Consider the following 25582-nt stretch of genomic DNA (forward strand, 5'->3'; position numbering starts at 1 on the left):
TCTTTAACTGTGGCCACTGCTTTAAAAAGAAGCAAAGCAGAACATGATGGTACCTGCCCTTATGGGCACTTGAAGCACTTGATTGGCTAGAATCTGCAGATCATCCAGGCTCAAACAAACACAAAAAGACAAGGGACAGGAGGAAGGAAGGAAAAGAAAATGAACCATATTTTAAAATAAAGTTCATTCTTTTTTCTTTTAATTGACTGATATACTGATACACATATCTAGAAAGCATTGTGACATTTTAAAATATTCTTATACTCTTCTTCAAGCTAAAAATACTATTAGAGCTATTATTTACATGTATATATATATATATATATTAATATGACATATATTAATATATTGACCAAAGATCCACCCCCTTTTTATTTATTTATTTTTTTTATTTTTTTGTTTTTGTTTTTTTGAGACAGGGTTTCTCTGTATAGCCCTGGCTGTCCTGGAACTCACTTTGTAGCCCAGGCTGGCCTCGAACTCAGAAATCCGCCTGCCTCTGCCTCCCAAGTGCTGGGATTAAAGGTGTGTGCCACCACTGCCGGGCACCCCCTTTTTATAAAGACATTTTAATTTTATATTAATATATACATATAACTGATATAGACTATATTTATTAACCATATTATGGATGTGAATGTATATTAAAATAGTGTATAGTAATAAGTATTATGTATTATATATAAACTATATTGTTTTAGTATATAGATTGACTTGACATTGGTCCAATAAGAGGGGATGGATAATGTAGATCCGAACATCCTTACCTATAGTAAGAAAGAGTGCATCTTTCTTGTAGATTAAAATTAGACATATACTTAATCCTGACACTAGGGAGGCAGAAGCAGGTGGATCACTGAGTTTGAGGCCATCCTGGTCCTACAGCGTGAGTTCCAAGGCAGCCAGGGTTACACAGAGAAACCCTGTCTCAAAACAAACAAAAAAATTAGACATCTACAAAAGTTGATGAGAGACATGGAGATATCATAGTAAAGTGTTAGGAGGTGGGGGGAGGGCAGTGCCATATTTGATTCCTATCCCCAGCCACAGGGTATGGTGGTTTGCTTTTGTAACTCAGCAGTGCTCGGGAGGTAGAGACAGCAGATCCCTGGGGCTCACTGACTGCCAGCCTAGCCTCATGGGTGAACTCCAGGCCAGTGCCTTTGAAAGAGGGGAGTGGGTAGATCCCTGGCCAGTACACATGCAGTGTTGGAATCTGTTCTGGTGTGAAAGTGGATTGTGACTAAAATTTACAAAGTGATAATATTTTAATTAGTATTTACAGTTTTAAATAATGAATTTTTAAAAATATTTATTTTATATGTTTGTATGCCAAATGTATGCATGGTCCCATTGGCAGTCAGAAGAGAGCTTCAGCCTCCCTGGAACTGGAACCACATGGGTGCTAGGCTTCTAACCTGAGGCCTCCGCAAGAGCAGCCGGTGCTCTTGACCACTGAGCCAGCGCTCCAGCCCAGAAAGTATATATTTCCCCTTGGTATCAAGTGTTGAACTTAGGATCTCACACATGCTAGGCACTTGCTCTCCCCCTGAGCTGTATATATTCTCAGTATTTTTTTTTTTAAGATTTATTTATTATTATATGTAAGTACACTGTAGCTGTCTTCAGACACACCAGAAGAGGGAGTCAGATCTTGTTACGGATAGTTGTGAGCCACCATGTGGTTGCTGGGATTTGAACTCTGGACCTTCGGAAGAGCAGTCGGGTGCTCTTTCCCACTGAGCCATCTCACCAGCCCATTCTCAGTATTTTTAAGTTTTAATTTTGTGACAAGGTGTCACAGTGGTGCCAGGGCTGGCCTTGAACTTATTACTCCATAGTTCATAATTTATATATTCCTCCTGCTCAGCTTGCTAAATAAGTAGGATTATAGGCCCCAGATATGACTCTAACTACTCCAACTAACCCAGAACAAGACCCAGTAAGCTTCAAACTTTGGGTATTCCTTCTGCCTCAGCCTTCCAAGTAATTCCAGTTAAAGGCAGGACCCACTCGCAGCTCTTTGGGCTGATGTCTGATACAGTGTTCTTACCAACTCTTTAGTTTATCTAGTTTATCCGGAGATTCAGTTTTTCTATAGAAAGCACAGACTTTACCAAAGGCTCTCCTTTGTTTCTAGAATAACCCTGTTTCCTCATCTTCTAAGTGGCGCTTGCTCCATCCATACTTCTGAGGGATGCCCCAGTGTGTGCTGGCTTTGGTCTCCAGCTCTGCAAAACAAAATTTCAGTATGATTCTGCTTATTTGTTTGATATGTGATAGGTAGTATTTCTGAGAATTTAAATTCTGCAAGGTTCTGTGTGTGTGTGTGTGTGTGTGTGTGTGTTCATATTCATTTTACATAGGGGGCAGGGCTTAAAAGCAAAGCAGATTAGTTCTGTCTGTCTGTCTGGCCTGGCATTACTGTACCCTTGCTTTATCTGCTGAGCTTCTCCTATGAAAGAACTGTATGTAATAAGGTATGCTTTGGTATGGTCTGCTCAGTGACTTGTCTATACCAGCCAGTCCCTACTCCCTCACCAGTCTCCACTAGAGCCTGGGGTGCAAGAGGGTAATGTGAGTAGTGCAAAGCCTGCATAGTCTATTCTGGTACTCCCTCAGGAACCCCAGATTGTCAGCTGATAGCTCCATCTTCATAGTGGAGATTCTGAAATTCCTCTGGGCTGTTTGTTTTGTTTTTAAAATCACTAAAATTTACATGACAAATTTTAGTCGTCTTTAGGAATTTTCTTCCTTAAAATAAAAAATAAAGCTGGGCGTGGTAGCACACACCTTTAATCCCAGCACTTGGTAGGCAGAGGCAGGCAAATTTCTGAGTTCAAGGCCAGCCTGGTCTACAGAGTGATTTCTAGGACAGCCAGGACTACACAGAGAAACCCTGTCTCGAAAAAACAAAAACAAAAAAACAAAACTATATATATATAATAAAAATTAAATAATTGTCTTATTAAGTGGTTTAAATGAAAAGATAATAGTATGTCTTAGAGGACATGACATTACAGAGTCAAGAAAAATGGATGATTATTTATATAGTAAAAGCAGATAGCAAGGAGAAGGAAAAACTGGTAGAACCATGAGCTCCCTTTCAGCAGCTGTCTCTGCTCTGTGCCTTGTAGGAAAGGGAGGTCATGGTTCCCTTGAACTTAGGAGGCAAGAAGCTGGGTCTTACGGTAATGACTTAAATGCCAAGACTCCATGTGTAGTGATGTCTACATAGAAGTGAAGCAAGAGGAGGAGCTGGATAGTTCAAGTTAGCCAGCCATTGCTTCACATTTAAAAAGCATGTATATAAACTGTGTTGTTATTATTTAATATGGGTCAGATAGCAAGTCTAGATTGCTGACTGCTTAGATTATCATTCATCTTTTTGGCATAAAAGGATAACTTCTAATGGTCTGCCTTATGTTGTCATAAGCAGAAGAGGAAACATTGTGATTGACAGCCAAAATGGTTTTGTATGAGCATGGATCAGAGCTTGCACTTGTACCATTGATATCAATACGGAAGGACTGATAATGAGCATCTTCTGTCCTCACTCATTACCATATCTCAGCTTAAAGAAAACTTCACATTAGCTTTAGAAAATATGTATGACTTGAGATTCTTCTAGCTGTTTATAATCACTGAAATTACTCTTACCCTTTAGCCCTGGTGACTAGCACCCATGTTGCCCAAAGAGCCTAGGGAAGACAGTGTTGTGCCTTGACTCATCTTGCATATACCCCTGTCCTATCTCTGTACCCACAGTGAAGCTGCCGCCCATGCTGTCGCCACTCTGGCGGAAGCCACCTTACAAGGTGGGGGACAGATAGTCCTGTCTGGGGAAACCGCAGCAGCCGTCGGAGCACTTACTGGAGTCCAAGATGCTAATGGTAAGAGATCATGAATATTTTATTGACTGTATTCCCTGTTTCCACTTAAACCTTCCTGATATAGCCAGCAACAAACCCGTTAGAAAGACATTGAGCTTGGTTTGAGTTTTTCTTCGTAGGTAGGCAATTAATGCCTAGGAAAATCTAGGGGCCCCCGATTCCTTTTACTAATAGGATTCTTGAGGTTCCCTGAAGGAAAATGCTATAATAATGGCTACCTAATTGGAGTATTTTTTAAAATTAGCTGTTTTGCTAAGATGAGAGGTGCTGAGGCATACTTAAGCATTCGCTTTGGAGCACTTTCTTCCTTTACTGTCCTACGGGGTAGGGTAAGTTGTTGATCTTAAGCCGGGCGTGGTGGCGCACGTCTTTAATCCCAGCACTTGGGAGGCAGAGGCAGGCGGATTTCTGAGTTCGAGGCCAGCCTGGTCTACAGAGTGAGTTCCAGGACAGCTAAGGCTACACAGAGAAACCCTGTCTCGAAAAAACCAAAAAAAAAAAAAAAAAAGTTGTTGATCTTGACTGCAGTAGAGACTCCCACGGGTGGGTGGAACGCACCGACTCAGGCCAAAAGGCACAGCAAAACAAAAAGGGTAAAGTTCATACAAGTGCGGTGGCAAAAACTTATGGCTCCAACCCAGATCTTTGGGTCCACTTCAGCGGGCTCTGGAGTCAGTGGGGAGGCCCTGGGCTCCCGGGGTGTCTCAGAAGACCGGGGGGGGGGGGGGGGGGGCAGCCTGATCTGTGGCACTGCCTGTGCCTAGCAGGACTACTTATGTCTTATGTCCTGGCAAGAGGGTAAATAGATAACATCTTTTTATCTAGGCAGACAGTTCCTTAGTGGCATTAAATGTCTGAAAGAGAAGTTTCAGCTGAGTGTGGTGGCACATGCCTTTAATCCCAGCACTGGGAAGGCAGGGCAGGCTGATCTCTGAGAAGTACTATAGTGAGACTGTCTCAGAATAAAGAGAGCAGGGTAGAGGTGGAGGGAAGGAGGCAGAGGTTTCTTTGCAGCACTATTTCTTTGGTTTTATTGTCGGCCCATAAGAACTAAATACTCTGCAAGTCAGGAATGTCTTTGGGGGAAGACACAATGTGTCCTTTACAGTAGGAAAAGGTTTTTCTGTAGTACTAGGAGAGAGAGCAATGTAGGGACTACAAGCTAATGTCATTTCTGAGAATTGTTTTTCCAAAAAAGAAAACAAATTACATACTACAACTACTGGCTGTTTTTCTCTGAGACTGAGGGGCTTTCTTTCTTACACTAACCTGCATGGAGATAGTGCTGGTTTTAGCCAGAGTACTGTAGGATAAAGGACACAGTGGGCCATGGAGGGAATTAAGGAACAGTTCCTTCTGTGGCTAGGACCCTGCCTCTTGCTTTTCCTTTGCTTTTCCTCATCTGCGTTCTCATCTCCTTACTGAGGGGAAGGTAGGCTCTCTGGCCACATGGCATCCTTCTGAACTACAGTTCTCACTCTCAGTGGAACTGCTAAGACACTTACCATATGGGTTTTGTGGGAGATTTTGTTACTCATTCTGATAGGCTTTATATATCTGAGAGAGAACTGGCTGCTTTAGGGTTCTAGCTCCTTCCCAGCCTTACCTTTTCAGAACGACAAATTTATACTGATGTCTAAAGATGCTCTGGCTATCCAGCCAAATAGACTTGATGGGCCATATAATAAAGTTGAATCACATTCTCTCCTATCTAGTGCTAGAAGTTGCCTCCTCTTTAGTAGTTTCCGTGTTGCTGGCTGTATTCTTGATAAAAGAACATTTGTGATCTGTATCTAAGAGCCCACAGTTCCAGCCAAGCCTAGTGACACATGCCTGTAGCCCTGCTACTCAGATGGCTGAGAATGGAGGGTCACGCACACTCATGAGACTACCCTGGCCAATATGGGAAGAACTTAGTCTCAAAAATAAAGTTTAAAAAAAACTTAAAAAGCTGTTAGTCTCCCAAGCAAATTATTGTGTGCCAAGTTCGGGATTTTTGACTTGGACTCGACCTTTTCTTACTGTAGGTTCTCTATGTACCTAAATGAGTGCCTTGTACCACATCTCGGTGATTCTAGGCAAAAGCCTATCATTTTTATCTGTTCTTGGGAATCTAGACAGTCCAGTATGGGAGATGACCCAGGTTGCTCTGGCATTCCTTCTGTACTGACATCCTCACCCAGAGTGCTATAAGGTTCACTGTGGGTTGGAGCTGGGCATTCACCCTCACCCAGCTAATGGTAGCTGGCCTGACCAGCCAGGCTCTCTTCATTCTTCCAGATCCTGCCACTGTGTAATGATAAACTTTAAGCATTTGCCAGTAAACTAACAGATCTCTTTTGTTTTTAAATCAAAAAGTTTATTATCAGGAAGAATCTAATGATGGCAGAATAAAGTCCTACTTGTAAGAGTAGAACTAACTTAGAAATGGACACTTCTTGGGGGAAATGTGTTTCAGACTCCAGAACAGTCTAAAGAAGATCTTAGAGCGATTCAGATATGGTTTCTGACCTGAAGAGGAGTTAGTGGAGCAGAGTAGCAGGAATGGATTGGCCACAGAATTTGACAGAGTAAAGTAACCACAGGCGGTAGGTTAGGGTGTCCTGTAGACAATGGTGATGATCCTGACTGGGTGACAGAGCAGTCCTCATAAGTGTACTCTCCGTCCCAGGAGACATCCCCTGCTTTTCTGGGCACCACTTTCATCCTAACATGACAGGACGGTGGAGCCCTAGTATGGCTTCATTCGGTTTAAATTCTATGAGGCTACACACTTTAGACTGTTCATTTCCCTTTTCTCTACCATCCTCTTCTCTGCTAGGCCTCGGATCCCCTGTGCTTCCAGAAATCATGGCCTCCAAGACCAGAGGATACAGGCACTCTTGTGGGAGAGACCTTTATAGGCTTTTCTCCTTTTTCCTATTATACAGCAAAAATAATGAAAGGATTCTGTTGGCTCCTGCTACCTCAGGCAGCCCCTGCTTTTATGTCAGAAATATTATCACAATTCGTGTGGGTATCTTATCTTCCTAAAAACAAGATGAAGCGGAGCTAAACAGATGAGTGTTGCTAGGTACCCGTGCTTCTCCTGAGAGCTGCTGACCCTCTTCCTAGATCTGGAAGGGAAACAAAGGACAAAGGGAGCCTTTGCTTCAGCCTTTGCTTTTATTTTCTGTTTGCTTGCTTTGCAGGAGGCAATATTTTTGGGTTTGCCTTGATTGAATGTTGATGTTTGGGGGGTTGTTGTTGTTGTTGTTGTTTTAAATCTGGCCTTTTCTTTCTGTTTGTCAAAAAAAAAGAGTATTTTCAAACTAAATAGGGTTGCATTATCAGTATTACTTTGTAACTCTTTTTGAAGTATTTTAACCATCTTCATGTCATTAAATAACTTTTGAAAAGGCCATTTTTCTAATGCTTGGTAATAGTTTATCTTATTATCCATAATTGAGAGAGCCTCCTGTTATTAGTAACTTAGCTTATTGATAGGGTTTTTGTTTATTTGTTTGTTTTGGTTTGGGTTTTTGTTTTTTTGTTTTTTTTTTTTTTTGGTTTGGTTTTTTTTTTGGGGGGGGGGGTTTCAAGACAAGAGTTTCTCTGTTTAGCCCTGGCTGTCCTAGAACTTACTCTGTAGACCAGGCTGGCCTCGAACTCGGAAGTCTGCCTGCCTCTGCTTCCCAAGTGGTGTGATTAAAGGCGTGCGCTACCACGCCCAGCGATAGTTTTTTTAAACAATAAAATGGTACTGTTTATATTTGCACAAGATTTGCACAGCTTTATTTATTATCTATTTATTTATGTGGTATTACATATCCTGTGCTTGATTGCTTTCCCACTGGGACAACCTGCTTCTTTACTTTATACTGAATGTTAGCATAATCTTATTTTTTATCTGTTTTAAGACAGGTAATAAGTTCTGTCTTAATTTGCATTTCAATATTAATAATGCCTGTGTTCACCTTTTTCATTATTTTGTTTGTTTGTTTTTGAAATGGGCTCATTACGTAGTCCAGACTAGGCTCAAACTCAAAGGCAGTCCTCCTACAGCATGACCTTAAATTGCTGGGTCACACAGGCAGGATTTAGCCATTGTAGCCAGCTAGCTTCTTACCCACATTTGTGCATTTGTGGTTTAACATGGATGAATGTTTGCCTGTTATTTGTCCATGTTCTAGTAATGTTCTTTGTCATAGATGTGTACGTTGTATTGTCTTTACCTTTCTATTAACTTGGAAAAGCTTGATTCTTTTTGTTTGTTTTTGTGTTCATAGAATTTTTGCTTTTGTTGTTATTTTTGTTTTGAGACAGAATTTCGGTTTTCCAGGCTGGTGTCAAAATCATGATGCGCCTGCCTCAGTCTCCCAAGTGCTGACATCACTGGTCGGCCACTGCGTCTGCGCACTTCATGCTCTGTGGGTCTTTTCTTTTTTTCCTTTCTTTCTTTGTTTTCTTTCTTTGTCTTTTGTGTTGGCTGGTTGGTTGGTTGGGGTTTTTTGTTGTTGTTTTGTTTCCCAAGACAAGGTTTCAATGTGTAGCCCTGAATGTCCCACAACTCACTTCGTAGACCAGGCTGGCCTTGAACTCACAAGATCCACCTGCCTCTGCCTCCTAAATTCTGCTACTAAAGGTATGCACCACCACTTGTAGCTTCAGTGGTCTTTTCTAAGTGTCTGACTATGTTTTCCTCCAGTTTTAATATGGTCTTTAGGGGTTTGTGTTATAGGGGTTTTGGTCTTGGTTTTCCAAGACAGGGTTTCTCTGTGTATCCCTGGCGGTCCTAGAAGTCATTCTGTAGACCAGGCTGGCCTTGAACTCAGAGTTCCCCCTGCCTCTGCCAAGAGTTGAGATTAAAGATATATGTTATCACTGTCTTTTTCTGGTAGTTAGATCGTTTTTATTAGGTTGGTTTGGTTTTTATTTTTTATTTTTTATTTTTTTTTAAATAGGGTCTCATGTAGCCCAGCCTAGCCTAATATAGTCATGATTTTTTTTAATATTATAAAATACCTGAAATTTATCTTAGTGTACTGTATTAAGTAGAAATAAGTTGGTATTTTCCCTCTGTTTCTATTACAGTATTTGGAATTTTCAGTCAATTAAAAGACCCATTTTTAAATTTGGATGAAAGAAAATAGTCAAAATTCTAAAGAGTGAGCTTTACAGTAGTTTTGAAGTTCCCGTAGAGAAGTGGACCTTGGTTTTTACTTGATTGCTGCAGACCTCTTAGCAGCACTGCCTGTTGTCCTCAGTCTTCCGTCTAGACCTGAGAGGAGGGAAGTGGGCTGAAGGAAGGCTGCTCCCCTTCACCTCTGGGCCACAGCCTGCTCTGCCTGCTGGCTCCGGCAGCAGCTTTCCGCCTCCACAGGCCTGCTATACTACAGACATGAGTCTGTTTACTGCCTGTCCTGCTGCCGAACCAGAGCAGAGGTTTCCAAACCTGTAGGAAACAGCTCTCCCTGTCCTTTCCTCACTCAGCATGACCTCGAATTTTCTGACACCGCCCCCCCTTCCTTTTTGTTTGTTTCTTCGTATTGTTTTGTTTTGAGACAGGGTTTTTCTACATAGCCTGATTATCCTGGAACTGACTATGTAGATCAGGGTAGCCTCAAACTCACTCCGTGCTGATTAAGGCATGCACCACTGTGGTCCTTTTAAAAAACTCTTGCTATTAAAATACCTCTCAAGTTTGATCTTAAGGGCTTGAGAATGTGGTTCAGGGGTAGATTGACTGTGTGGCATGTGCAGAACCTAGAGCAGAAAGAAAAGGACAGAAAAGGAAAACCGACCAGTCATCTTAGCAAGAAGGTTAACAGAAAAGATGAGTCAGAACACGCAGAAGGCTCTGAGAAAGGAGCAGGGCTGTTGGGTGACATCCTCACAGGAGAAGGTGGGACATGCATTTCAATTCAAGTCATTGAAGAGGTTCTAAGGCCTGCCTCTAAGCCTCCTTCATGTGTATTATAAGAGCGTTAGAATATCTTTAATATGAGGTCTGTAATCAATCAATCTCTCTCTCTCTGTCTCTGTCTCTCTCTCTCTCTCTCTGTCTCTCTCTCTCTCTCTCTCTCTCTCTGTCTCTGTCTCTCTGGCACATGCACATACAGATTGAACCTCTGCTGCAAAAGGTGGCAGGGGCTAGGGATACAGTTCAGGAGTAGACATATATGTGCATTGCTTATGCCAAGCTGTGGTGCATCAGTGAATGGGAGGAGTGATAGCAACGGTCGTTTAACTCTTTATCTCATATGGTATTTAGAGTAGCCGGGTTGAGGAAGATGGACAGATCTGTGAGCTAAATGCTCTGATACTGTTATCACTAACAATATGGAAGCAGAAGGTTAACCTCTCTAGTCCTTAACTGTACAGTTAGGATAATGGTTGGTCTTTGTTCATATGGTGGTAAGCATGGAACAAAATGGTTCCTGTCCAGGGCTTAGCAGAGTCCAGGGTACATCGATAGATTGTCAGTGGAATGGTGTCTCCACACTTTACTCACTGGGTCAAGAAGTACGGAGCTCACAGTACTAGTGTAGGCCATGTTTTTCATCCTTAGAACAGATCCAGAGGTGGAAACCATACAATTGAGAAGGGTCAGAAGCCCTCTCTGCATCCTTGGTGGAGGACAATACAAGGTGGCATTGCTTGAAGCACCGCCTCCTTTGGGTCGTTCCTAACATGTTGTTCTTTTATGCACTGATTACTTTTTGACTTGGTGTTGAGATTTAAATAAAGACATTGAACAAGAATCCATTTTGGGGCCGATGAGATGGCTCAGTGGGTAGAAATACTTCCTGTGCAGTCCTGCCAACCTGTGTTCCATCTCCTGGTCACTCAGAAGACAGTAGGCACCCTAAACTTGTCCGCTGGCCTCCTATGTGCGCATGCACGCAGACTAATAATAAAGAAAAATTAGAATTAGCCTGATGTGGTAGTACATCCCTTTAATCCCGGCACTCAGGAGCCAGAGGCAGGATGATCCACAAGTTGGAAGCCAGCTTGGTCTACATAATGAATTCTAAGACAGTTAGGACTAAACATAGAGACTCTGTATCAAAAAGGTGAAATTATATTTTATATACCATTCATACCTGATCCAAATGTGACAAATGCTGTACACCAGCCTTGAATCCCAGCATTTGCATGCTACTGCCTTATCGTCAAGGCCCCACAGAGTATCATTGTAGTTGCTGTGGGCTTCCTAGAAGGCAATGGCCCTCTTTTCCACTGGCCCCATTGGTGATGTCTGAGAGTAAAGGCCCTGGGATGTCATTCAGACCAAGCCAGGTCACCATCTTTTCTGCAAGAGAAAGCCACTACAGATCTATTCCTAATGCAGCTGGTGCACTGGAGATCCCAGAGCACCTGCACACACCGGCTAAGGTCTCCTTTTATGAAACAAGACATGAGTGCAGCAGGAGAGCACTGCCATTGTGGCCTCCATAGCCCGCCAAGATGTCAGCTGGTTTACACACAGGTTTTCCCCACTTAAGTCAACTAAAGAGGAGACTTTTTTTTTTTTTACATTTCAAATGCTATCCCCAAAGCCCCCTATACCACCACCACCCCGCCTCCCTGCCACCGCCCTGCTCCCCAACCCACCCACTCCCGATTCCTGGCCCTAGCATTCCCCTGTACTGGGGCAGATGATCTTCGCAAGTCCAAGGGCCTCTCCTCCCAGTGATGGCCGACTAGGTCATCCTCTGCTACATATACAGCTAGAGACACAGCTCTGGGGGTACTGGTTAGTTCATATTGTTGTTCCACCTATAGGGTTGCAGACCCCTTCAGCTCCTTGGGTACTTTCTCTAAAGAGGAGACTCTTTAAACTGAGGAGGTTTGCCAGGTAAGCCTAGTCAGAGAAAGAGCCACTTTGATTTTGCCACAAGAATCACAAAAACAACAAACAAAAAACCTTAGCAGAGACAAATAAGTCCATAGTATCAAACCTAGCGTCTAGAATTGACCCAGTCAGGAGCAGAAGCAGACTCTGAGGTGAAGGGCCACATAATCCCAAGTATCAGGGTCAGGTTGAACAGTGTACTGAGTGTCTCTTCAAAACAGAACAAAAGATAATTAAAAATGTACTGTCCAGGGGCTGAAGAGATGGCTCAGCAGTTAAGAGCACTGACTGCTCTTCCAGAGGTCCCGAGTTCAATTCCCAGCAACCACATGGTGGCTCACAACCATCCGTAAGGAGATCTGATGTCCTCTGCTGGGGTGTCTGACGACAGCTCCGGTGTAGTTACATATAATAAAAAAACAAATCTTTAAAAAAAAAAAAGTACTATCCAGCCAGGTGTGGTGGTGCACGCCTTTGATCCCAGCACTGGAGAGGCAGAGGCAGGAGATTTCTAAATTCAAGGCCAGCCGGGGCTACACAGAGAAACCCTGTCTCGAAAAAAAATAGCACACACACACAAAAATGTTCTATTCAATGTGATAGCTGTTTTCTATAGGTAGCCATTCAAATGAAAGTAGATTATAACTAAAATTTAAGACATTTACTCAGTTACGGTAATCATATTTGAAGTGGTAAATGGTCATTTGTGGTCTGATATCCTGAATCTTTAATCATAGTTTCTTCACCATTAAATTCAAATAAGAGCATATACCTAGTGACCACTAGACTAGCCTGTAAGTCTACAATAAATCCAGTAGTACATTGCCATCACTGGAGAAGTTTCTTTAGGACAATATATATAGCAAAAATACCAAGGCCTTCTCCTAGCAGGGAGGCCATCCAGACCTTAGGGGCTTTGCCTCCTACCTCCTCAGCTCTTACACATCATGGCTTTGATGAAGAGCCACCCATGTGACTACATGAAGCTACAGGCTGTAAACAGCAAGGCAGGAGGGCTTTCAAGGACAGTGGAGTCCTGAGTGGAGACCCTGAGACAGGAGGCAGTGACGGCACCTAGAACCCCCTTCCCCTCTGTTTATTCACCACACAGACCACTAGCATATTTCTGCATGGACTCCTCACACAAGTGCAGGTTCTTCCTTGTATGTATCGATCCCTGTAGCCAGGTACCCAGAACCAAGTATGGAAAGCCCGGAAGGTCAGGAATCAGAAAGTAGCCATTGCTCCTAGATGAATTCCAGATGGCACCACAAACACAGATGCTGCTAAGAAATAGGAGGATGAAGCTGTGCTGTGGACTCTGTTATGTCGCGCAAAAAATCCCTTCAGTCCTCCACCTCGTGGGTGCTCCTCATTCCCTGCCTTTCGATGGCCTGAGAGAAGAAAGGGACTATTAGGAGTCTTCAATCCGGAAGCCTCTCCTTCACCATTCTGAGTGACTCTGAAATCCACAGTAGCCTCTGTAGGAGGCAGCAGTTTCCCCGGCTTCACTTTCTCCCGTAGGGGTGGGGGTGGGGGGGATAACAATGACATCAAGGGCAGCAGAAACTGCCTTGTCATGCTCTGTTAGTGTTGGGGACACCCAGCCACCATTTACCATTTTGCCAATTAACAACTGTTATCTTTAGACAAAACCTCACAGGAAATGAGAAGGAAACAAGAGTCTACTTGAGGAAGTTCATATCCTCCAGAGGTCCCAGGCCTTCCTCTCAGTTACAGCCCCACAGCTGGAAGGTTTCTACAATACCCTTCCCTAGTTCCTTACTTAGGTAGTGTGTGAGACACCTTCAGAAGTAGCAGTACCTTTTGCAAGGTCTCCTGTCCCAGCGTAGGGGCTTAGCATATCTTTTAGGGTGGCATGGTGTCCTACTTGTAATTCCAGCACCGTGGAAGCTGGGACAGGGGCTCAGAAGTGTGAGGCCAGTGTAACCACATAGCAAGTTTTGGACCTGCCTGGGATGGATGCACAGCAAGACCCTACTAGAAAGTGTTAGAACATAAGGGAATGGGGAAGGAAAGAAAGGAGGAGAGGAAGGACATAGAGGAATGGGGAAGGGAAGGGGAGAGAAGGAGAATGAGAGAGAAACTGACTCTCATCTTTGTCTTAAAGATGAGAAGCTACAAATGGACACTGAGGGCTTCCTAATAAATGTTAGACCATTGGGCCTTTTGTCTTTAAGGGCTCATCAGAGCTGTGCTATGGCCTTCAAATGTAGTACTTAGCTGTTGTTACCCATTAAAAAGCTAGATACCTATCATTTGGTCCTCGACATCACAAAAGGAATTAGCACGCATCAGCCAGCCAGCTTGGCGTGCCTCTTCTGCTCTTTAGTGGTCAGGAATTCTCTGCTTGTGGGGAGTCATTCCCTAGACCAGGTCCGTCCTGAGCAGAGACTTCAAGATAGTCCTTATCATCTGGCAGGTGGGTGTCACTGACCACTGCACCCCAGTGCCCTTCAGGCCAACATGTGCTTCTGTATATTATTGTCCTCTTCGTTGGTTCCCAAGTCTCTCTGTATAGGAAAGGCAGACTACAGTTTCTCATGATTCCAGCTCCTTGTAACCAAATCAGAATCCTGGTGCCTATCATTAAAGTCAACACTCTTGCAAATAGATTTTTTTTTATGCCAAATCTAGAGACAGTTGAACAAATTTAACTGGAGTCATTACTTACTGTTCAATTTATGCTTGGAAAACACTTGTTGGTGTTTCCCACATTCTTGCAGGCATAGTTAGGCATGTTAAAGGGTCCTTAACTTCTGTTCACACAGGGACCCACATCATAACAGGGCAAGCTTTGGGAGAAGAAAGTTTTTAAAGTCTTGAGTAAAAGAGGACTTTCCTCTTTTAGTTTATGCTTCTGTTAGGATTTTGAAGGAATGTCAGCATTCTGTTACTAACTCTAATAACGTGCACATCACAGCCTGGATGCTTTGGGGCCTTCTGACTCTCATGTTACCTGTGTAAATACAGGATTCACTTCCCTGCATCCAGCTATACCATTTGCTTAATAAAGAGCAAATGTGCAGAGCCCAGCAGCAGCAGCCTAGAAGAAGTAATCTGAACAGGATAAGCATGCTTCCTTTCTGTGCGATGCTCTCCGTCTCCTGCCAGGAGTAGGGTATCAAATGAAGGGGAGGTTGTGCTTGGAGTGGGTAAAGTGAATGTCTAAGTGGCACCTGCTCCATTCAGTAGATCTGCTTTCCTGGGCCTCCCCCCACACATCTGCTCCTGACAAAGCTGCTTTTTTTTCTTCCTTTTTTTGGTCAGGTTGAGAGCAAAGGCCCAGTAACTAGACATGGCTGGTTTTGCTTTGTCAGCACAATTGCCTGTGACATTATAATTACACCAAATCTTCATTATCAGAAGGGCCCTAATTTAGAGATTTTCAGAGCCTAAATAGGGTTTTCAAAGTGAAATTGATTTAAAAAAAAATCTTTGCTGTTGTTAAGCTAGCAATTGGATTTGAGAATCACTAAAGGGGTCTAAGTATTGGAATTGAGCCATTGGCTCCAAGCAACGCAACAAAAGCTGTGCTATCAGATTGGCTCACCTGAGAGCCAGCAAGAGCTCTTCTGACTGCTGGTCAGTCCCAGCTTCTCCACAGTGCTCAGCACTACCTGTAGGTACACCTTACACTGTATAATGCTTGTAATGCTGGCGCAGCTTCCTGGAGGCCTAAGGGACTAGGGAGTGTTAAAATAATTTGATAGATTGGGGTAGAAAAAGAATGAATTGTGACATAAAATAAGGAAATGTCAGGAATTTTTCTTCAGACTAACACAAAGCACCCATTTTCAGATTGAGTTTCCATCCAAACAGAAGCAACTCTTCTGGTATCTGTGTGTGTCTATGTGACTGATGTACATCTCTGATGTAGGATTGGCATACTAGAAATTCTAGATTTTGTTTTTTTTTTTTAAAAAGATTTATTCCAGGGCTGGAGAGATGGCTCAGCGGTTAAGAGAACTGACTGCTCTTCCAGAGGTCCTGAGTTCAGTTCCCAGCAACCACATGGTGGCTCACAACCATCTGATGGAATCTGATACCTGATGCCCTCTTCTTGGGCATCTGGAGATAGCTACAGTGTACTTACATATATAATAAATAAGTAAATCTTTAAAAAAAATTACACAGGAAAAAGCCGGGCAATGGTGGCACACTCCTTTAATCCCAGAATTTGGGAGGCAGAGGCAGGCAAATTTCTGAGTTCCAGGACTGTCAGGGCTACACAGAGAAACCCTATCTTGAAATTAAAAAAAAAAAAAAGTATACATATGAGTATACTTTAGCTGTCCTCAGACACATCAGAAGAGAGCATCAGATCCCATTACAGATGGTTGTGAGCTACCATATGGTTGCTGGGAATTGAACTCTGGAAGAGCAATCAGTGCTCTTAACCACTGAGCCATCTCTCCAGCCAGAAACGCTAAATAAAGTTAATCCAAATGAAATGAAATTTAAAGGGTAGTTCCTTAGCCACCCTCAACAGGCACTGTGTCAGCTAGCACACAGATTGACCATGTCTTGTTATAGATGATCCCAGAGACAGTCTGAACTTGATATATCTTGAGAATCTTTTAAATATCTAGTGCAGTCTTGATAGAAGAAAAATGTCTGAATGTCTAGAATATGCTCCTAGCCACATTACCTAGACTGTATTCTCAAGGGGTTTTTTGTTTTGTTTGTTTTGAGGCGAGGTTTCTCTGTATAAGTCTGGATGTCCTAGAGCTTGTTCTGTAGAGTTCTCCTGCATCTGCCCTCTGAATGCTGGAGTTAAAGGCATGTGCCACCACTGCCTGGTTTAGTTTTTTAAAAAGAAAAAAAATGCCTCCAAGGATTGCCCCACTATCCTCACAAAAAGAAAGAAAAAAAAATACTGAAATATACTGAGGAAGGGATTTGGTTTTAGGAATGCCTACTTTTTGGTGTTTTGAGATAGGGCCTCACTGTGCAGTCTCGGCTGGCTTGGCACTCACTGTGTAGACCAGGCTGTCCTCAAACTCCCAGCTTCACTTGCCTCTGCCTCCCAAGCGCTGAGATCCAAGGTATGCACCACCACACCCAGTGGGATTTAATGTCTGTGTTCAGTTTATCCTTTCCCTGCTGCCTCTTTCCTAAGCTTCTATGGCCTAGCTATGAGAACTAAAGAGTTGTGGGGTTTTCCCTCAATAGTTTTTAACAAGAGGCCATGTGAAACTCTTGGGCCAGATGTCAGTGAAGTGTTCCTTGTATAGACAGCTTAAGGTATGGCCGGTGCCCCTAGGAGTCAGAGAGTAGGTTGTTGGCAGCTTCCTGTCCCAGCAAGGCCAAGGTGTAAGTGGCTTTAATCTTGCTTCCTCCTTCCCTCTGCTTCCACGTGGTTGCTTTGACAATTGGGCGAAAGCTCATATGAAGTAAACGCTATTGCTTCACATTTAGACAGGATCTTTTTTTTTCTTCCTAACTTAACTAATAAATGTAATGTTACTTAAGCACAAATTGGCCCTCATAGTCAAAAGTGGCCTGTGGATTTTATAAGTATAATCAGTTCTTGATTGTCACATACAGATTATCTCTCATGTAGATTACTTGTGACACATTTTAAATCCTTGGGCAGTTTCTCTAAGCAGGCCAGTGTAAGCCTAGACCCTCCCCACCACTCCCTGCCCAGCTGCTGGGTGCTTAGGAAATACAAATTAGTTTTCATATTAGCTTAAGGAAGACATAATTAGGAAGGGAGACCTGCTGCAAAAAAACACATCATAACTGCTACTTTAGGACAGACGCCATCAGGAGGACCCGACTCACCCTCTGGCTCGACTAAGGGCTGGCTGTAAAGTATGCATTTGTAAATGCACACGCCACATACACTCAGTGAACTGCTGTGTTGATGAGCTGAATTTGCTAAAAATTTCACAGAACACTGCGCCAAGGTGTATGGGAAGCTGCAAAGCTTTGGCAGGTTCTAGTGTCCCGTCCAGCCCAGCGCCTTTTAACAGTTCTATGTTCTTGTCAGGCCTCTTTATGGCAGACTGTGGAGGTTACAAGTGGATCCTGGCAAGAAGGCTACAGGTGGGTTCGTCTTTGGGGAGAGAAGGAAGCAGCTGAGGGCACAGTCACTGCAGCGCTGCCATTTCAGGCTCTGCTTCTTCTATGGATGGCCTGAGTCCTTTGTAAAGAGCTTGTCCCTGGCGGACAAGATGGCTATGCGAGGATAGTTCAGATGCGAGAGACAGAGAAAGTGACTGGTCACAATGACTGGTTTTGGCGAATAAACGGACTCCCAAGATGTTGCCAGTCCTACCAGTGAAGAAGAAGAAACCTTTAGCTGTCACAGTAGGGGAGCGGCTGCACTAGACCCTGATATGGGGTTTCGGCCCTACAGGCATCGTTGGAGCATTTCAAAGAGGTCACTGCAATACGTCAGTGAGAAGAAAGAAAGTATGCGTTGCTGGGTTGGCTTGGTTCTGGCAGCTTACATCTTCTCAGATCCTGCCTTTCTTACAAGAACTCAAACCTGAATGACAACCCATATAGCTAACCACTGAAGAGGGGACAGTGCCCAGGGTGCACTCTGGACCATGGTTGTCTTCCTAACTCCTGTGTGGGGAACTCCTTTCATACCCTGAGAATTAAAACCCAATAAAAAAGTGACTCGTTTAAAAAAAAAAAAAAAAAAAAAAAAAAAAGATGAGGCTTTACTGAGGTAGTTGTCTCTGTGTAATTATGTCAAACTCTGGAAGTGTCTTCTTCGCTCTGGGTAGCTTCTGTGTGAGCCTACCACTCCTCATTCTGCACTAAAACTCAGCTTGGTCCTAGCACTCAGGAGACAGAGACAGGCGAATCTCTGAGTCTGAGAGCAGCCTGGTCTACACAGTGAGTCCCGAGCAGCCAGGGTTACATAGAGAAACCTGTACTGAAAAAACAAAACAAAACACCCACAGCTTGGTAACTTTCTTTTGAGCCACTAATGTGTAGGTAGGTGGCCCTGATCTTATCTCTGGTCTTCTCTGTACAGTTGGGTCACATATCCTAAGCTGAGTACATGTTCTACTCTCTAATCAAAGGTTTGTTTCTATTTCCACTTTCAGAAAAGCATTAATGGTTAGAATAGCAGGCCTAGAATTGAGTTAAGCCCACACTGGAGGTTCAATGGCTAGGATGATGAGCCATGGGGTTCCGATGCCAAATCACAGAGCCTCATTTCACAGTGCTCCTGAACCTCTCCAGGCTGTTCCAGAGGAAACCAGGAGTTCATGTTTCCAAGATACCTTTGAAATACATTTACTAAAAAGTAAAATTAATTTAATTTTAACATTTGATTTATGGGCAACAGTGCAAAAGGAGTTTCTTTGAAGTCTTAAAGCCAAAGGACAGTGACAGTGTCCCTGCTGACCAGCTACTGTGAACCTTATTCCTAAAGCATTTTTTTCCCCTGAATGTATCTTGAGATTGGCCAGAAGAAAGGAAGCTCTGAGTACTGAGAAGGACCCACTGCTGAGGCTGCTCCTAGGTGCGAGAGTCTGTTGAGTGCCTGCCGGGTGTAACACATTTGATCCATAGATTCCCCAAATACTTCAGACTCAGCACACAAGGGAAAGCTAAACAGCCCTTGCTGCCCTGTGTCCGAGCGTCAGAGCTACCTGGCTTTTCCACTTGAGGTTGGTATTCTTTTCATGGCCTTCCTCTTGCCCTCTCTCTCCAATTTCTTTCCATCTGGTCCTTCCTTGGACATCTGCCTCTTCCTCCTATCTACATGCTGACCTAGCTTCTCTTCCTGACTTTCTCTGCTTCCCAGCAAGGTACCCAGTCCTGTTTTGTTTGAGTCACATAATAGTGCATTTCCTTAGCTATCAGCCACTGGTGTGTTCTTCCACGTCTTCAAGTGAACCATCAGAAGACGTCCCTCCCCTTAAGTCTTGCTGACCCTTAGGGACTTGACAAGTTCTGTGATATGGGAGTGGTGGTTTGATTCCTTGTTCCTTCCCTTTCCCTCCTCCTCCTTTCTCTTCTCAGACTTACTTAATTTTGTATATGTAAATGTTTTGCCCACATCAGTATGTGTCTGTGTGCATGGTGCCTGCAGAGGTCAGAAGAGGGCATCAGGTCTCCTGGAACTGGAGTTAAGGAGGGTTGTGAGCCACCAAGTTGCTGAGAACCAAACCCAGGTCCTCCACAAGGGCAACCATTGCTATTAACTCTGAGCGATGTTTTCAGAGCTTTCTCCTTCGTTTTCCTCTCTGGTCATGGACTTAACATCTCTACTTAGGTCAGTGTTCTCCCACTACCTCTTTTAGCCCTCATGTTAATAAACTCCAGAAAACATTACAATATCATTTCCTTTTAGTTTAAAGAATCATTTCTCAGTCAGTTGTGGTGGCTCATGACTGTAATTGCAGCACTTAGGAGGCCAAGGCAGGAGGATTGCTGAATGTGAGGCAAACTTGTGCCATACAGTAAGTTCCAGCCAAGGCTATAGTGCAGAACATGTCTCAAACCAACTGTTGTGTTTATATTGTTTAGCTACTTTTTTTTCCTGTGGTGACCATCAATATTCACCAACTAAAAATATTTCCACAGCCAACTCACAAGGCCTTTGGACTGAAAGATTAAGTTACAGCAAACAACAATTCCCAAAGGTTTCCCAGCTTGGAAGGCAAATGAAAGGCCCATTCTTCCCAAAGTTGTCTATCCTGCCCTATCTTGTCTTGAGGTGGGGGAGGGCAAGCCACTGTAGTGCTGGATAACCAGCCAGTCCTGAGGCCCTATGTTTGGTTCATGTCTATCCTGTTCACTTCTAAGAAGTGTTTGATAATATTATACTGTCAGTGATCACTCATATATATGACACATTTCCTTCAGTGCTGGGAATGAACCCATAGCCTTCATATGTGAGGCAAGCATTTTACCCCTGAGCTACACCCCCAGCCCCAACACTGGTCCTGTTTTTCACTTTCGTAATTGGGTTAGTGGCTTGCCCCGGATTGCATGCTCACCTGCGCGCTCAGTTAGCGGGTCTGTGTGCTCGGTTAGCAGCTGCTTCATCTCCCTCGTGTGGTCCCATTGCTGTGGTGTGCATGGGGAGCTGCCTGCCAATCCTCTGCATGATCCCATGGCTTTCATCTGGAGACTCTCAGCAAAGGCTCTGCCCACCATAGGAGCAAATTCCTGTTGCAAGATGTGTGCTGCTTCCTGGGAGTGTTAATCTACCACTTGCAACCCAAACTACACTTCTCGATCAAAGTCATCTTGAAAAGCAGCTGACAAGTGCTGTAGACCTACTGTGTGCTAGACACTGTACCAAGGGTCCCCTGTGAGATTACTAGTGACCATTTTACATGCGAGGAAACTAAGGGCCACAGGTATTCAATGACAGAATTCACATGGGTCGTTGTGGCTAAGAACACGTTAATGGGAGTAAGATAACCTATATAGTAAAATAACCCTCCTGTGGAAAGCCATAGAGTTCCACAGCCCCTTAAGGATGCTTCTGGGGAAGGCTGCTTTGCTCTAGAGCAAAGGAAAGGGCTTCAAGGTCCTTCAGTGCAAAGAGGGCAAGGCTGGAAGGAATGTAGCTCAGTTTCTTTAAAAGTCATGAAGACCATACAGTAACTGAACACTTTTCTACCCAGGGTGCTCAGTATTCAGTGACAGTCTTATTATCAACAGCTGAAAGTGCACAGACTTCTTGAGAGCTTGTTTGGAGGTTCTAGCAGGGGAGCACAGCTACTCATATACCCTTGACCAAAGACCAGTCCTCCTCTATTCGGGGAAGGTCGTCCTCTTCAACCGAGCTCACAGCTTCGGGAGGGACGCACATGGAGCGGTGAGGGAGGAAGGGAACACCGGCCTAGCCAGCCTGATCAGCCGAATCAACCCTGGCAGTCAATGGGGTAACAGATGTTGCAGCCAGATCACCCTTACATCCGTATGCAGACATCTTAAGGGAACTACTTGGAAGCAGGGCAGGTCTGTGCATATTTGGTATCGTGTGAGTGGCAGAGTCCATGACATCACAGGAGGCAGAAAACACACCTGGAAAAAAGTGGGGACTGTCAGAAGAGCCCTGCTCAGAGCTGCAGGGCAGATCTAGGCAGGGAGATACGCTTTGGGGAGAGTTGAGGGACCATGGTTGTGATGGAACAATAATGTAGGGAACTTGTGGGAAAAGTCTGTATGCTTGCTCAAGAGTCAGCTGGTCTAGGCAGTTATACTCTCAGCTCCTGGGACGCCGAGACAGCAGGATTGAGAGTTTGAGGCCATCCTGGGTTAAAGTGCGGAGGAGACGGAGAAGTATCTGGAACTGAGCAGGACAATGCTTGACCAAAGATCTCTAAGGCTGGGTTTGCAGCACTCCAACTAGAGTACTTTCTCACTGCAGGCCCAGATGGAGTTCATGCATGGACCATCAGCAAAGCCGTGACGGCTCCTCAGGCTGCAGGAAAGATTCATACAGATTTTGGAAAGGGATTCATTATGGCGGAAGTAATGAAAGACGAAGATCTTAAAGAGGAAAGTTCTGAGAACGCAGCTAAGGCTGCTGGGAAGTACAAACAACAAGGCAGAGCTTACGTTGTTGAAGACGGAGATATAATCTTCTTCAAATTTAATTCACCTCAGCAATTGAAAAAGAAATAAAAATTAGCTTTTAACTTTAGCATATGTATGGTTTGGGCTTTGGTCTTGACTGTGGGGTAGGTGGTTTGGTTTGGTTCTTAACTACATTTCTGAAATCTGAAGGTACAATGTTGGAACGGGACTCCTAAGTTATTACTGACATTGAAGTAGTAGAAACCAAGTTCTGGTTTACTTTTGAAAGAGTTTGGGGTTGCAGAGCTGGTTGGCAGTGTGGAATGCTCGCCCTCTTTCAGAAAACCCATGTGAGGCCGGTCCCAACTGCCTGTAAGTCCAGCTCCAAGGGGTCTACATACATCTCATTCCCCTACACAGGCACACGCATGCATATGAATAAAGTTAATAAAACCAAGTTTTTACAAGAAGGAAGGAGAGTTGACAAGATTTGATGATGTATTGAATGTATAGTGGAGGCGCAGAGGATGATGTCAGAGGCTTGACCCTGAGCTTCAGGAAGGATGTAATTGCCCAGTATTGAGGTAAGGAAGAGAGAATAGACTAGCTATGCTTTACCACTTATGCTCAGCAGTGAAGACAACAGGGTCAGGCCTCACTTAAGCGGAAACGTGGGCGTAGGGCTGACAGTTCCTCTAGGGAGTTTGCTGACCCTGAAGATCTGAGCTTTCTGGGGTCCTTTTCACCTCTCTTCTCCCTTTGGCAATGCGGCCATGATGTACCGTGAAGCCTAGAGAGGCATCAGGGAGTTCTGATGGGCCAGTCCTCTACCTGCTGGCCAGGGTGCTGGGTACTGTGGTGCATGGAAAGGCTTCCAGATCCAAATCCAAAGCCCAGACATGTAGCTTGGGGGAGAGGTGTGCAATGAACATGACAGCCAATCTGTTTACCTGTTTGTTTTGTTGTGTTTTTGAGAGAGTCTTCCTATGTTGACAAGGCTGGCCTCGGAGGCTAGGACAGGCTTTGGGGTGGTTTTGACTTTGAGACAGGGTCTCACTCACCATGTAGCCTGGGCTGGTCTCAGACCAAAGATCCTCCTGCCTGTCTTGCCTCCCAAGTGTTCTTTTTTATTATTATTTTTAAATATTTATTTTATTATTATATGTAAGTACACTGTAACTGTCTTCAGACACTCCAGAAGAGGGCATCAGATTTCGTTATGGATGGTTGTGAGCCACCATGTGGTTGCTGGGATTTGAACTCAGGACCTTTGGAAGAGCAGTCGGCGCTCTTAACCGCTGAGCCATCTCACCAGCCCCTTTTATTATTATTATTATTATTATTATTATTATTATTATATTATCTTCATTTACACTTCAAATGCTATCCCCAAAGCCCCCTATACCCTCCCCCCATCCTTCTCCCCAACCCACCTACTCCCACTTCCTGGCCCTGGCATTCCCCTGTACCGGGGCATAGAGTCTTTGCAAGACCAAGGACCTCTCCTCCCATTGATGACCGACTAGGCCATCCTCTGCTACATATGCAACTAGAGACACAGCTCTGGGGGTTCATATTTTTGTTTCTCCTATAGAGTTGCAGACCCCCTCCCCCAAGTGTTCATTTTATAGGTATCTACCACCACACCCAGTAGCTGCTGGTGCTAGGTATTGTTGCTATTACATTTGCTTGTGCGTGTGTGTGTGTGTGTGTGTGTATGTGTTCTTACACATAGGTAGACATTTAAAAACTGCTTATTGAAGCCAGGAAGTCAGTTCTCTCCATCCATCATTTGGGTCCTGAGAATTGAACTCAGGTTGTTAGTTTTGGAGGTGAGCACCTTTCTTTACCTGCTGAACCATCTTGCCTGTCCTTGAATTTTGTTTTTGCTAAACTTTAGGAGGCAGATCTCATTTTGTGGCCCTGATTGGCCTAGAACTGGCTCTGCTGACCAGACTGGCCTCAAACACAAAAAGTTTTTACCTGTTTCTGTCTCCCTGGATAAGCATTTGGGATGTGGGCGTCATAGCGGTAATCAGAAGGCCCGGAAGCCTCAGTAAGGCAGGAAGAGTGCCACGAGTTTGATGCTAACCTGGGCTACACAATGAGATCCTATCGCAAAACAAAACAAATGGTAGTAAACTTTAAATTTAAAGCAGTTTCGATTCACTAGACTCTTAGGATTTGTGTGACTTTGACCTTTTGGAATACTAGAGTCTTTAGAACATGGTGAGTGCCTCCCTGAGAATCCTGGCTCCCGCTGGGGGAATGCTCATTTATGGAGACACTATCCTGCGTCGATCTCCAGGGCCCTACACAAGGCAAGGGGACATGCAGCCACACACATACCATGGAGTCCAGTCACTGAGACTGTACTGGGGTTTCCTAAACCTTCAGGCCCTTAAAGTAGACCAGGAAGGGCTTCCTGTTGCTTAATCAATTGAAATGACCCAGAATACAAGCATGGATTAGCGTGTGCCTCTAGATTAGGGCTAATCAGGGGCAGGCTGAGCAGATGGAGGGGCAGCCACGGCCTGATTACTGAGCGTCAGCATTTAATCATCTCTCTTCCAAGGGCAGCCGCCCGACTTAGTGCATCCTGGGTTTCAAAGCCTTCAGTCCCTCCCCCGTGCCATGGACATAAAGGCTGCTAGGTCAGACAGGCACAGGAGATTTAATCTAATCCCACGTCAAAATGCCTGCATGGGTGTTTTTGTGAGAGAGATCTTAAAATGCCCACATGAAGATGGTGATGCGTTTATTTAAGGTGGGTGTCTGCTAAAAGCACATATAGAAGAGGCATTCCAAGGCATCGGAGGTTGTCAGTGACCCCGCTGATGGAGTTTCTCTCTTTGAAAAGCCTTTATGATATATAATAATTGTCACAGTCACTCACACTGAGACAGCTTTGTGAGGAAGTCATTTTGTAACTCAGTGCAACTGAGGCCAAATTTGCTTCTTCCATGAGTTATGTGAAATACACAAAATGCAATCTGCAAAAAATAGGTCTTGGGTGTGATATTTTTACTTTGTTTTTATTTTAGGAGAAAGTGTCTCCCTGTTTAGCCCAGGCTGGCCTGGGAGTTACGACAGATCTCCTGACTGCCACCCTTAACAGTGACTAGACATTGGAGTTTTCATTTATGATGAGTGTAGAGAGTTTGCTGAGCAGCTGCTCAGTGATAGGCTCTGTCCCTTTGCAATGGAAGTGGAGATAAGACAAACGGTGACACTGGGTAAGGACCATTCCTCTGGAGAGGTCTGGGCAAAGTGCCATGAGGCTACCAGGGAACAGGACCCGAATCATTGGAGGACAGAG

At 44.1% G+C, this 25582-nt stretch overlaps 1 protein-coding gene across 21 annotated transcripts in view; it reads left to right on the forward strand.

The window, feature by feature from the left end:
• Positions 1-25582, forward strand: part of Nrf1 (nuclear respiratory factor 1) — a 105474-nt gene that overhangs the window by 74482 nt on the left and 5410 nt on the right. For 7 of the 21 annotated variants that reach the window (XM_006505006.4, XM_011241044.1, XM_006505005.4 and 4 more), the window contains 2 exons: positions 3769-3893; positions 22115-22395. In XM_006505006.4, coding sequence (XP_006505069.1) covers positions 3769-3893; positions 22115-22371 — 382 coding nt within the window. In that variant the 3' untranslated portion in view covers positions 22372-22395. Of the gene's footprint in view, positions 1-3768; positions 3894-6714; positions 7650-17749; positions 18439-22114; positions 22732-25582 lie in introns of those variants that run through there. The other 14 variants (NM_001164226.1, NM_010938.4, XM_011241048.1 and 11 more) reach the window with 5 other exon arrangements.

The sequence above is a fragment of the Mus musculus genome, chromosome 6 (genome assembly GCF_000001635.26).
Source record: "Mus musculus strain C57BL/6J chromosome 6, GRCm38.p6 C57BL/6J".
In the NCBI taxonomy this organism is placed as follows: Eukaryota; Metazoa; Chordata; class Mammalia; order Rodentia; family Muridae; genus Mus; species Mus musculus.